At 31.7% G+C, this 14,160-nt stretch overlaps 1 protein-coding gene across 1 annotated transcript; it reads left to right on the top strand.

The window, feature by feature from the left end:
- Positions 1 to 548: 548 nt before the first annotated feature.
- On the top strand, positions 549 to 1,229 carry LOC126747954 (GS homeobox 1-like). The gene has a single exon (XM_050456934.1). It carries the CDS (start codon positions 549 to 551, stop codon positions 1,227 to 1,229), a length of 681 nt encoding a protein of 226 aa, XP_050312891.1.
- Positions 1,230 to 14,160: the final 12,931 nt, after the last annotated feature.

Raw genomic sequence — 14,160 nt, 5'->3', positions numbered from 1 at the left:
CAAAATCGATGCACTAGAAGTCAAAATAATGAAATTCTTAGTTCAGTAATGCCTGTAACAAACAAAAAACATACCAATGCATCTTCAGTCAATAAATCAATGCACAAAGAATAGCAAGAGCCCAAATAATGTACGGAATGGCAACCGGCACCCTTGAAAGGCATACCACATAGAGTAATGATCATTTCAACTCACTAATAAACAATCTCCTAATGTTCACCCTAATAACAAACGAATCCAAGCCCATCAACTGCTTCCCCATTAAACCAACGTTTAAACAACTTTTTAATAAATAAAGAAACCCTTCAACTGTCACTTTAATTGCGGCGATCCCTAGTGAATAAAACCTTAATTCAACGTAAGCCAATGTTTGCTTAGTTTAGTCCTAAATACGTCCATGCCCTAACTTAAGGGAACACCTTCGGGATCCGCACGGGGCGTGGCCACCACCATAACAAGGGTTGCACCACCTAAAAATAGTGGGGTGGCCTATAAATACGCACCCTTCAACAAAAATCGAGCGTCAGTCAGTGATAGTTGGTGCGAACATGGAGAACGTGTCGAGAAGTTTCTTTATGGACTCTTTGCTGGGAAACAGTGCCGCCAACAACGGGCCTAAAAAACCCCAAAACGTGAAGTGTTTACCGTACTTTCCCCCCAGAGAGGTCGCCGTTAACCCGATGATCCCTTACAACCAGAACTACATAAGCAGCTACTTGTTCTCGCTCAACTTGGCTCAGCAGCACTTGCACCGACCCAAGGTCCCTTTGAGGCCGGTTCCTCGCGTTGCACCCTCACTCGTTTTACCTCCAATTGCCCCTGCAGCATCAGCATCTCCCGTGAGTAGCAGAGATTCTACTCCATCACCTCCAATAGCTTCTGCAGGGAAATCCACTTCACCCAAAGACAGCTCGAGTAAAAGAATCAGAACGGCCTTCACCTCCACTCAGCTATTGGAGCTGGAGCGAGAGTTCTCGGCCAACATGTACCTCTCGCGTTTGAGGAGGATCGAGATAGCGACGTGCCTGCAACTGTCGGAGAAACAGGTGAAGATCTGGTTCCAGAACAGGCGGGTCAAGTACAAGAAGGAGGATTCACCCTTGGGGCTAACGGGAACCAAATGCAACTGCTTGAGGAGCTGCTCGAGTCACAACGGGAGGAGTGCGAAGAGTTCGACCTCCAGCTGCGAGGACGTGATTGACGTCACGAATTTGGACGGGGAGGCGTGAGTTTGAGGTGTGAGGAGGGATTTTTTGGCTGTAAGTAGACGTTTGAACCAGAAATGTAAATTGTGTATAATAGAGATTTATGAGTTGTTAATAAAATGTTAATGATATGTTTTGGGGTTTTATTGCTCGCGATCCCTTTGCTTGTGACGCATATGCGGTACACGCAGCTCGACGGGCTAGTTCGGGCCTGCTAGGTAACGTCCAGATTGGATTGGCACTTATAATAGGGGTAGAAGAGGGTTTTTTTGCTCAGCGGTACTCTTGGATGGAGAATTTCAATATCTTGCATTGATTTTGATCATTTTTAAAAAAAATACTAAAATAATCTCTAGGCTAGTCTACGAATCAATAATTTCTTGATTTTGACCACTAGAACCCGAGATATTCACTTGTCAATGAGAGACAAATTATTTTTCTACTTACAGGCACTCCTGGACTAAGAATTCCATTATCTTGACTTCTATTTAACAGATTTTAGTGATTTTTTCAAAAAAGATTAAAAAAGACTTCAGACTACTCAATAAATCAAGAATTGTTAAATTTGGACTATTAGAACCCGAGATATTCACTTGCCAATAAGAGACAAATTATTTTTTTCCTTACAGGCACTCCTAGAATAAGAATTTCAATATCTTGAGTTCTAGTTAACGGATTTTAGTGATTTTTTCAAAAAAGACTAAAAAGGACTTCAGACTAATTAATAAATCAAGAATTTCTAAATTTGGACTATTAGAATCCGAGATATTAATTTGCCAATAAGAGACAAATTATTTTGTTCCTTACAGGCACTCCTGGACTAAGAATTCCAATATCTTGACTTTTAGTCAACAGATTTTAGTGATTTTTTCAAAAAAGACCTTAGACTAATCAACAAATCAAGAATTTCTTAATTTGGACTATTAGAACCCGAGACATTCATTTGCCAATAAGAGACAAATTATTTTATTCCTTACAGGCACTCCTGGACTAAAAATTCCAATATCTTGACTTCTGTTCAACGGATTTTAGTGATTTTTTTAAAAAATTCTAAAAAGGCTTTGGACTACTTAATAAATTAAGAATTTCTTAATTTGGACTATTAGAACCCGAGATATTTACTTGTCAATGAGAGACAAATTATTTTGCTTCTTACAGGCACTCCTGGACTAAGAATTCCAATATCTTGACTTCATGTCAACGGAATTTAGTGATTTTTTTTAAAAATACTAAAAAGGCTTTGGACTACTTAATAAATCAAGAATTTCTTAATTTGGACTATTAGAACCCGATATATTTATTTGCCAATAAGAGACAAATTATTTTGTCCCTTATAGGCACTCCTGGACTAAGAATTCCAATATCTTGACTTCTAATCAACGAATTTTAGTGATTTTTTCAAAAAAAAAATAAAAAAGACTTCGGACTACCCAATAAATTAAGAATTTCCAAATTTGGACTACTAGACCCCGAGATATTCACTTGTCAATGAGAGACAAATTATTTTGCTTCTTACAGGCACTCCTGGACTAAGAATTCCAATATCTTTACTTCCAGTCAACGGATTTTAGTGATTTTTTCAAAAGAGACTAAAAAAGACTTCAGACTATCCAATAAATTAACAATTTCTAAATTTGGACTATTAGAACCCGAGATATTCACTTGCCAATAAGAGACAAATTATTTTGTTCCTTACAGGAACTCCTGGACTGAGAATTCCAGTATCTTTACTTCCAGTTAACGGATTTTAGTGATTTTTTCAAAAGAAACTAAAAAAGACTTCAGACTATCCAATAAATCAAGAATTTCTAAATTTGGACTATTAGAACCCGAGATATTCACTGGCCAATAAGAGACAAATTATTTTGTTCCTTACAGGCACTCCTGGACTAAGAATTCCAATATCTTGACTTTTAGTCAACAGATTTTAGTGATTTTTTCAAAAGAGACTAAAAAAGACTTCAGACTAATTAATAAATTAAGAATTTCTAAATTTGGACTATTAGAACCCGAGATATTAATTTGCCAATAAGAGACAAATTATTTTGTTCCTTACAGGCACTCCTAGAATAAGAATTCCAATATCTTGACTTCTAATTAACAGATTTTAATGATTTTTTCAAAAAATACTAAAAAAGACTTCAGACTAATTAATAAATCAAGAATTTCTAAATTTGGACTATTAGAACCCGAGATATTAATTTGCCAATAAGAGACAAATTATTTTGTTCCTTACAGGCACTCCTAGAATAAGAATTCCAATATCTTGACTTCTAGTTCACGGATTTTAATGATTTTTCAAAAAAGATTAAAAAAGACTTCAGATTACTCAATAAATCAAGAATTTCTAAATTTGGACTACTAGAACTCGAGATATTCACTTACCAATAAAAGACAAATTATTTTGTTCCTTACAGGCACTCCTGGACTAAGAATTCTAATATCTTGACTTCTATATAACGGATTTTAGTAATTTTTTCAAAAAAGGCTAAAAAAGACTTCAGACTACTCAATAAATGAAGAATTTCTAAATTTGGACTACTAGAACTCAAGATATTCACTTATCAATGAGAGACAAATTATTTTGTTCCTTCCAGGCACTCCTGGACTAAGAATTCTAATATCTTGACTTCTATATAACGGATTTTAGTAATTTTTTCAAAAAAGGCTAAAAAAGACTTCAGACTACTCAATAAATTAAGAATTTCCAAATTCGGACTACTAGAACCCGAGATATTGACTTGCCAATAAGAGACAAATTATTTTGCTTCTTACAGGCACTCCTGGACTAAGAATACCATTATCTTGACTATTAGTGCATCGATTGAAGTAATTTTTTTAAAAAATACTAAAAAACTCTTCGGACTAAGCCACAAATTAGCATTCCGTACATTATTCAACCCCTTGCAATGTAGCATTTAAAAATTTATGCAAAAACCTTGTCTTCTTCGTGCAATAAGTTACATTATGAATATAAACTCACCATGCACCTAAACCCTAATTTTTTTTTTTAAATTCTCTCTCTGCACCCCACTGCCCTTTAGGCTCCGCCCCTGATTAACTTAATAAAAAAGAAGCCCTCTCAAGCTACAACCAACAGAAGAAGCGACCCCGTCCCCCATATAAATTAATAAAAGGGGTTGCGACGACCCCCTAATACATTGTTAGCGGACAATAAAATCATTTTATATATATTGCACCCGTTACTGTTGTAACATTATAGAAATAATATTTAAGTGAACTTCCATTGTACCGTTGAAATATCATTGAATGGATAATGAGGGTCGTTGAATGAATGGATGCGGTCAGGTTTTATGATTTTATGAGAGAATACGGTAATTAATTAATTGATAATTAATTAAATCTTAAGAGTAACTTATAATAGTCATAAATCATTAAATGAGGATCGTATGCAATTAAGTTATGCCTTAAAACGAGCACAGTTTATCTGCTGTTTTATGTGCAAAATAAATAGCAGCTTTTTAGCTAATATTCCTTAAACTAGTTATAGACGTTTTCGTTGATAAGCCTGAAAGCACTTCGGATATTTGAAAGCCGTTTTTAGTGTAGCCTGCCCTGATGTTCAAGGATTCTTTAGAGGTATAAAACGTCTTCCTATGTTAAGAACTTTAGGACTTATCTTAATTTATTGGAAGGCACCTTTAGAGAATCAAGTTGCTCTTAACGGATATTGACATTTTCGTTGATAAGTCTGAAAGTACTTGGGATATTTTAAAGCGGTTTTTAGTGTAGCCTGCCCCGATGTCCAAGGATTCATTTAAGGTATAAAACGTCTTTCTAAGTTAAGAACTTCAGGACTTATCTTAATTTATTGGGAGTCACCTTCAGAGAATCAAGTTTCTTTTAACGAACATGGACATTTTCGTTGATAACTCTAAAAGTACTTGGGCTATTTTAAAGCGGTTTTTAGTGTATCCTGCCCCAATGTCCAAGGATTCATTTAAAGTATAAAACGTCTTTCTAAGTTAAGAACTTCAGGACTTATCTTAATTTATTGAGAGGCACCATCAGAGAATCAAGTTGCTCTTAACGGACATGAACATTTTCATCTATAAGTCTAAAAGTACTTGGGATATTTAAAAGCGGTTTTCAGTGTAGCCTGCCCTGATGTTCAAGGATTCTTTAGAGGTATAAAACGTCTTTCTAAGTTAAGAACTTCAGGACTCATCTTAATTTATTGGGAGGCACCTTCAGAGAATCAAGTTGCTCTTAGCGGACATAGACATTTTTGTTGATAACTCTGAAAGTACTTGGGTTATTTTAAAGCGGTTTTTATTGTAGCCTGCCCCGATGTCCAAGGATTCATTTAAAGTATAAAACGTCTTTCTAAGTTAAGAACTTCAGGACTTATCTTAATTTATTGAGAGGCACCTTCAGAGAATCAAGTTGCTCTTAACGGACATGAATATTTTCATCTATAAGTCTAAAAGTACTTGGGATATTTAAAAGCGGTTTTCAGTGTAGCCTGCCCTGATGTTCAAGGATTCTTTAAAGGTATAAAACGTCTTTCTAAGTTAAGAACTTCAGGACTTATCTTAATTTATTGGAAGTCACCTTCAGAGAATCAAGTTTCTTTTAACGAACATGGACATTTTCGTTGATAACTCTAAAAGTACTTAGACTATTTTAAAGCGGTTTTTAGTGTAGCCTGCCCCAATAACCAAGGATTCTTCAGAGGCATAAAACTTCTTTCTAAGTTAAGAAGGTCAGGAGTTATCTGAAGTCATTTGGAGGAATCATCGGAGAATCAAGTTGCTCTTAACGGACATGAACATTTTTATCTATAAGTCTAAAAGTACTTGGAATATTTAAAAGCGGTTTTTAGTGTAGCCTGCCCTGATATCCAAGGATTCTTTAAAGGTATCAAACATCTTTCTAAGTTTAGAACTTCAGGAATTATCTTAATTTATTGAGAGGCACCTTCAGAGAATCAAGGTGCTCTTAACGGACATGAACATTTTCGTTGATAAGTCTAAAAGTACCTAAGTTATTTTAAAGCGGTTTTTAGTGTAGCCTGCCCTGATGTTCAAGGATTCTTTAGAGGTATAAAACGTCTTTCTAAGTTAAGAACTTCCGGACTTATCTTAATTTATTGGAAGGCACCTTCAGAGAATCAAGTTGCTCTTAACTTATTATGAACATTTTCATTGATAAATCTAAAAGTACTTAGGATATTTAAAAGCAGTTTTCAATGTAGCCTGCCCCAATGTCCAAGGATTCTTTAGAGGTATAAAACGTCTTTGTAGGTTAAGAACTTCTGTACTTATCTTAATTTATTAGGAGGCACTTTCAGAGAATCAACTTGTTTTTATTGGACATGGACATTTTCGTTGATAAGTCTGAAATTACTTAAGATATTTTAAAGCGGTTTTCAGTGTAGCCTGCCCCAATGTCCAAGGATTCCTTAAAGGTATCAAACATCTTTCTAAGTTAAGAACTTCAGGAATTATCTGAATTTATTGAGAGGCACCTTCAGAGAATCAAGGTGCTCTTAACGGACATGAACATTTTCGTTGATAAGTCTGAAAGTACTCGGGATATTTTAAAGCGGTTTTTAGTGTAGCCTGCCCTGATGTTCAAGGATTCCTTAGAGGTATAAAACGTCTTTCTATGTTGAGAACTTCAGGACTTATCTTAATTTATTGAAAGGCACCTTCAGAGAATCAAGTTTCTCTTAACGGACATGGACATTTTTGTTGATAACTCTGAAAGTATTTGGGTTATTTTAAAGCGGTTTTCAGTGTGGCCTGCCCCAATGTCCAAGAATTGTTTAAGGGTATAAAACATCTTTCTAAGTTAAGAACTTTAGGACTTATCTTAATTTATTGGGAGGCACCTTCAGAGAATCAAGTTGTTCTTATTGGACATGGACATTTTCGTTGATAAGTCTGAAAGTACCTAAGGTATTTTAAAGCGGTTTTTAGTGTAGCCTGCCCCGATGTCCAAGGATTCATTCAAGGTATAAAACGTCTTTCTAACTTAACAACTTCAGGAATTATCTTAATTTATTGAGAAGCACTTTCAGAGAATCAACTTGCTCTTAACGAACATGGACATTTTCATTGATAAGTGGGTTTTACTATCATCTGGCATAACGTTCCAGGATTCATTTAATATACAAAGAACCCTTATGGTTATGTGAGAGTCTTATTCCAGGGATCTGAGCCACTTGGAGAGCCTGGAATAAATTTCTAAATATTTTGAGGGCTCTTCAAGGTAATTGAGGGTAACCTGAGTCAATCTGTAATGAAAACTAAGCATTCAAGGGACTTAGTAATTGCTCATGAATATCTGTAGTTTTTTTAGTTAATATTCAAAAATTATTGATTGATGGACTAGTCACAGAAGACTCTCTAGTTGATACTAAAATTAAATATTATAAACCAGATGGGGGAATTTTTTTGTACATTTCGTCCATCGATTTCACATTAAAATTGTACTTTGAAGCAAACAGTATCCAGGAAGTTCATTTTTCTGCACGCACTTGTGGCCTAAAAAATTGTACAAGAACTTGCACGTTGTACGTCCCCTTGCAGTGAAGCATTTCTTGATCCTACTACTATTATTATTTTTAATTCAATTGCAATATTGGCACTAAAAAAAAATTCGTTGACCATTAATCTCGGAAATGGGACAAACAAAACACGTGTTAGGATTACGTTCGCCCCGTTGATTTTATTTTTTTGCCGAAATTTACGACCTCCTATAATTTGCTTTTTGTGGCGACTAAATAGACGAAATGAGTGGCCATCGAGAAAACTGACTGAAAGGACTTGAGCTAACGCTTCGTCAGTTTTTCGATGTGTGTGTGTGTATCTTTTACAAAAATCCAATAAACTAATAAAAGGGCAACGATAATGCCATTGTGTCGATGTTATAAAAGGGTCTCCCACCTGGCCGTCGGTCGTCGGGTTCATTTGATCGTAAAATTGCCAGAAAATTACGGAAAAAAAATTTTTTTTTCTATATTTTGGGGAGAATTTGTAGAAGGGAATTTATGTGATTAACAAGTTTTTTTGACTGCTAAGGGATGTGCCCAGGGATGTACTGCTGAGTCTGTATATATATATATATGTTAAAAATCAATTTAATTATGAAGTAAAAGAGGTGAAAAATGCGACAATAGAGCTAGAAAATGAAGTCAATAGGGTGTTTTTTTATAGGCAGGTTTTTTTCAATTTTCTGGAGAACCGTTGGACTTAAAAATTATTTTTTTATTGCATATGATACGCGTTAAAATTCCAAACAACTTTTGTTTAAGGAATTTTTTTTTTCAAATGCTAGTTTTTTAGAAAAAAAAATAAAAAACCGAAATTTTTGCATGGGTACTAGTATTTTTGGGAAAATTGAGTGTATCTTTTTTTAGGTACATTTTACAAAAAAGTTTTATAAGACTTTTTTGAAGTGTTTTTAGTGATTTATCGATTTTTCAAAAAAAAATTAAATTTTTTGCAAAAATTTTTTTTTTCAATTTTTTCCTAAAAATTTTCGATTTTTTTCAAAAATCTTCCATAACTTCTTTATTTTTTGATTTACGACTAAATACTATTCTTTATGATTTGTTCTATTTTTGATTCAGAACATATTGCTAGAAGAACATTTTTCATATTCCCAATAGTTTTCGAGAAAATGAGAAAAAACTGTTTAGAGGTCTTTTCCAGTTTTCTGGAAAACTGCTTGACCTAAAAATCATTTTTCTATTGCATATGATGCGCATTGAAATTCCAAATAACTTTTGTTTAAACAATTTTTTTCTCCAATCAATAGTTTTCCCGAAAAAAAATAAAAACCGAAATTATGAACATTTTGCCAGGGGGTGATGGAATTTTTGAGGAAGGCTTTTTTCATTCAAATTCAAAATAACTATTTTTCGGTACATTTTACAAAAAAGTTTTATAAGACTTTTTTGAAGTGTTTTTAGTGATTTATCGATTTTTCAAAAAAAAATTAAATTTTTTTTTTCAATTTTTTCGTAAAAATTTTCGATTTTTTTCAAAATACTGTCATAACTTCTTTATTTTTTGATCTACGACTAAATACTATTCTTTATAATTTGTTCTATTTTTAATTCAGAATATACTGCTAAAAAAACATTTTTCATTTTCCCAATAGTTTTCGAGAAAATTAGGAAAAGCTGTTTAGAGGTTTTTTCCAGTTTTCTGGAAAACTGCTGGATATAAAAATAATTTTTCTATTGCATATGATGCGTATTTAAATTCCAAATAACTTTTGTTTGAACAATTTTTTTCTCCAATTAATAGTTTTCCTATAAAAAAATAAAAACCGAAATTATGAACATTTTCCCAGGGGTACCCCTTTGGATTTTTCGACCAAGGTTTTTTTGGAAAAATTGCTTATAACTTTTTTTTAGTACATTTTTCAAAAAAGTTTTATTAGACTTTTTTAAAGAGTTTTAAGCGCTGTATCGATTTATAAAAAAAAACTAAAATTTTTTCAAAAAAATTTTTTTTTGCAAATTTTCACCCAAAATTATCCAATTTTCAAAAATCTTCAATAACTTCTTTATTTTAAGATCTACGGTTAAATGTTATTCTTTATAATTTGTTCTATTTTTTGGTCGGATTCTAATGCTAAAAGAACATTTTTAATATTCCCAATAGTTTTCGAGAAAATTAGGAAAACCTGTTAAGAGGTTTTCCTCAATTTTCTGGAAAACTGTTTAACTTAAAAATTATTTTTTTATTGCTTCTAATGCGCATTAAAATTCCAAACAACTTTTGTTTAAACAATTTTTTTCTCCGACTAACAGTTTTCCAGAAAAAAAATAAATACCGAAATTATGAACGATTTTCCAGGGGTACCCCTTTGGATTTTTCGAGCATGGTTTTTTTTGGGAAAATTGCTTATAACTTTTTTTTAGTACATTTTTCAAAAAAGTTTTATTAGACTTTTTTAAAGAGTTTTAAGCGCTGTATGGATTTATAAAAAAAAACTAAAATTTTTTCAAAAAAAATTTTTTTTGCAAATTTTCACCCAAAATTTTCCAATTTTCAAAAATCTTCAATAACTTCTTTATTTTAAGATTTACGGTTAAATGTTATTCTTTATAATTTGTTCTATTTTTTGGTCGGATTCTAATGCTAAAAGAACATTTTCAATATTCCCAATAGTTTTCGAGAAAATTAGGAAAACCTGTTAAGAGGTTTTCCTCAATTTTCTGGAAAACTGTTTAACCTAAAAATAATTTTTTTATTGCTTCTAATGCGCATTAAAATTCCAAACAACTTTTGTTTAAACAATTTTTTTCTCCGACTAATAGTTTTCCAGAAAAAAAATAAATACCGAAATTATGAACGATTTTCCAGGGGTATTCCTTTGGATTTTTCGAGCATGGTTTTTTTTGGAAAAATTGCTTATAACTTTTTTTTAGTACATTTTTCAAAAAAGTTTTATTAGACTTTTTTAAAGAGTTTTAGGCGCTTTATTGATTTATCAAAAAAAATTAAATTTTTTCAAAAAAATTTTTTTTTGCAAATTTTCACCCAAAATTTTCCAATTTTTCGAAAATCTTCTATAACTTCTTTATTTTAAGATTTACGGTTAAATGTCATTCTTTATAATTTGTTCTATTTTTTGATAGGATTCCAATGCTAAAAAAACATTTTTAAAATTCCCAATAGTTTTCGAGAAAATGAGGAAAAACTGTTTGGAGGTTTTTTCCAGTTTTCTGGAAAACTGCTGGATTTAAAAATAATTTTTCTATTGCATATGATGCGCATTAAAATTCCAAACAACTTTTGTTTAACTAATTTTTTTCTCCAATTAATAGTTTTCCTAAAAAAAAATAAAAACCGACATTATGAACATTTTCCCAGGGGTACCCCTTTGGAATTTTTGACGAAGGTTTTTTTCATTCAAATTCAAAATAACAATATTTTGGTACATTTTACAAGAAAGTTTTATTAGACTTTTTTGAAGTCTGTTGAATGGTTTACCAATTTACTAAATAAAAAAAAAAAAAAAAAAAAAAAAAAAATCCAATTTTCTACCCAAAAATCTTCGATTTTTTCAAACCTTCCATAACTCTTTTATTTCTCATTTTTCGACCAAATATCATTCTTTATGATTTGTTCTATCTTTGATTTATAATCCAATGCTAAAAAAAAAAATTGGATATTCTCAATAATTTACGAGAAAATGAGGAAAAACTGTCAAGTGGTTTTTTGGTCAAAAATTTTCAAAATTTGTCTAAAATCCTCCATAACTTTTTTATTATGAGATTTACGACCAAACATGATTCCACATAATTTGTTCAGTTTTTAAATAGGAACACAATGTCCAAAGAAAATTTTCCATATTTCCAATAAAACAACCATTTGTGCAATATACTTTGAAAAACGACTGTGACAAAACTAGAAATTCATTTAAAAAAATTCCAACGGCTATTACATCCTTCGATCTTTCTAATTCCAATGAAACCATTCTGAAGACCATGTCTCCAGTAGTTTTCGAGATATAGCAATTTTTTCAGGGAACAAAAACTCGTCAAACAAGTAAAATTTGACTGTGTATTGTAAGAAAACTAGGGGTTCATACTCCATAATTCCAACGACTCTTTCTGGATCCAATAAAGCTTTCCAGAAAATTGTATCTCTTTTATCATTTAAAGGTCAGTGTCAAAGCTAAAAAATTTCTTCAGTGCATCAATCCGCCCCTGTAAAAAATCCCAATAAAAATCCGGGATGAGTCCGAAAAACAGGGAAACGACCCTCTTGTGAGCGAAGAGGACATCCTACAAATTGCCACGTAGAGTGTTTCTAATTGCGGGTAGAGATACAAACGCGTGTGACGAACCGTTTTACCGTGAGCACTTTTGTCGATGAATGGACGTAGTCGCACACAAAAGAATTGCGTGCTCGGGGTGTATATCGTTAGTTATAAATATCATGAGGTCCTCGAGAGTACTATAATACGTACATTCTTTTATAGTAAATATGGTCGCGTCATTTATTTTCTTGCAGACATTTCACGCTTATTATAAGGGTTTTATGGTAACGTATATTGTGTCAAAGAGGAGGCTTTTCTTTGGGGGTTTAAACGATTAGGTTAATCATAATAATACCTGGTTATTTTGGCTATTAAAACCCAAGATAAGAGACAAATTATTTCGTTCCTTACAGGCACTCCTGGATTAAGAATTCTAATATCTTGACTTTAAAATTTATGTAGTTAGTCTTTGAATGTCCTGATGGACATTCCGTACATTGTTTGGGCACTTGCTTTTCTATGCACATTAATTGGTTGACTAAATATGCTTTTTTGTTATATTAAATATAATATGTGTAATAATAACCTTCGGAAGTTCTAATGCACATTCGGTAAATTTTTTGGGCACTCCTGCGATAGAAATTGTCATATGTATTTGGTAAATTTGGGTTAATGAAAATTTAAATAAAGTAAGAATTGAAAACACTATAATATGGGCTAAATTTTATGAAAATCGGTGGAAAAATAAGGGAGTTATGGCCGATTTTGTTTTTTGTCTATATTGACTTTTGCGAAAATTCCCTTTACTCAAAAAACTTTTTATATCTAAAAAACTAGTCAATAATTTTTTGAAAATTCTTAGTGTATCTTATAGGGGACACTTGAGCGCACACACCTGTCAAGTTTTTAATCATTTTCTAAGGAGAGTTTCCTTGAAAAATTGGGTGAAACTTTAGGGTCTCTAAGAAAGTCTAATTTTTCTATATGTCTCTTTTACTCCGAAAATATTGAGTTTATGAAAATTTTTATAAATATATTTTTTGTTTGGTATTAAAATCGTTGTAATATGAACTTTATTTCATGGAAATCGGTGCAAAAATAAAGAAGTTAGGGCAATTTTTCATTTTTTTTAAAAAGATTTTCCAAAAAAATTAATTACGTAAAAACTAATGAATTAACAAAAATTTCTATAAATACCTTTTTTGTTTGGAATTAAAATCTCAATAATATAAGCTTTATTTCATGGAAATCGGTGCAAAAATAAGGAAGTTACGGCAATTTTTCATTTTTTTTAGACACATTTTCCAAAAAAAATTATTGCGCAAAAACTACTGGATTAACAAAAATTTCTGTAGATATATTTTTCATTTAGAATTAAAATCGCAATAACATAAGCTTTATTCCATGGCAATCGGTGCAAAAATAAGGAAGTTACGGCAATTCTTATTTTTTTTTAGACAGATTTTGCAAAAAAATTAATTACGCAAAAACTACTAAACTAACAAAAATTTATATAGATACCTTTTTTGTTTGGAATTAAAATCGCAATAATATAAGTTTTATTCCATGGAAATCGGTGCAAAAATAAGGAAGTTACGGCAATTTTTCATTTTTTTTAGACACATTTTTCAAAAAAAATTATTGCGCAAAAACTACTGGATTAACGAAAATTTCTATAGAAACCTTTTTTGTTTGGAATTAAAATCACAATAATAAAAGCTTTACTTCATGGAAATCGGTGCAAAAATAAGGAAGTTACGGTAATTTTTAATTTTTTGTAGACATATTTTCCAAAAAAATTAATTACGCAAAAACTACTAAATTAACAAAAATTTCTATAGATACATTTTTTGTTTGGTATTAAAAATCCTGTAATATGAGCTATATTTCATACAAATCTATAAAAAAATACGAAACTTATGGCGGTTTTTGTTTTTTGGCCTATATTGACTTTTGCGAAAATTCCCTTTACTCAAAAACCTTTTTATATCTTAAAAACTAGTCAATAACTTTAAAAAAATTCTCAATATATCTTATAGTGGACACTTAAGCGCACACACCTGTGAAGTTTTTAGTCATTTTCCAATAAGAGTTTCCTCAAAAAATCGGGTGAAACTTCAAAGACTTCTAGAGAGCCCTCTTTTCAAAAATGTCCTTTTACTCTGAAAATATGGAGTTTATGAAAATTCTTATAGAAGCATTTTTT

This window comes from Anthonomus grandis, chromosome 20, assembly GCF_022605725.1.
Source record: "Anthonomus grandis grandis chromosome 20, icAntGran1.3, whole genome shotgun sequence".
In the NCBI taxonomy this organism is placed as follows: domain Eukaryota; kingdom Metazoa; phylum Arthropoda; class Insecta; order Coleoptera; family Curculionidae; genus Anthonomus; species Anthonomus grandis.
Note: the sequence above shows the minus strand (reverse complement) of the source record. Positions and strands in the feature narration are given on the sequence as shown.

Coding starts and splice junctions, on each gene's coding strand:
- LOC126747954 (XM_050456934.1), top strand. CDS start 549: ATGGAGAACGTGTCGAGAAGTTTCTTTATGGACTCTTTGCTGGGAAAC.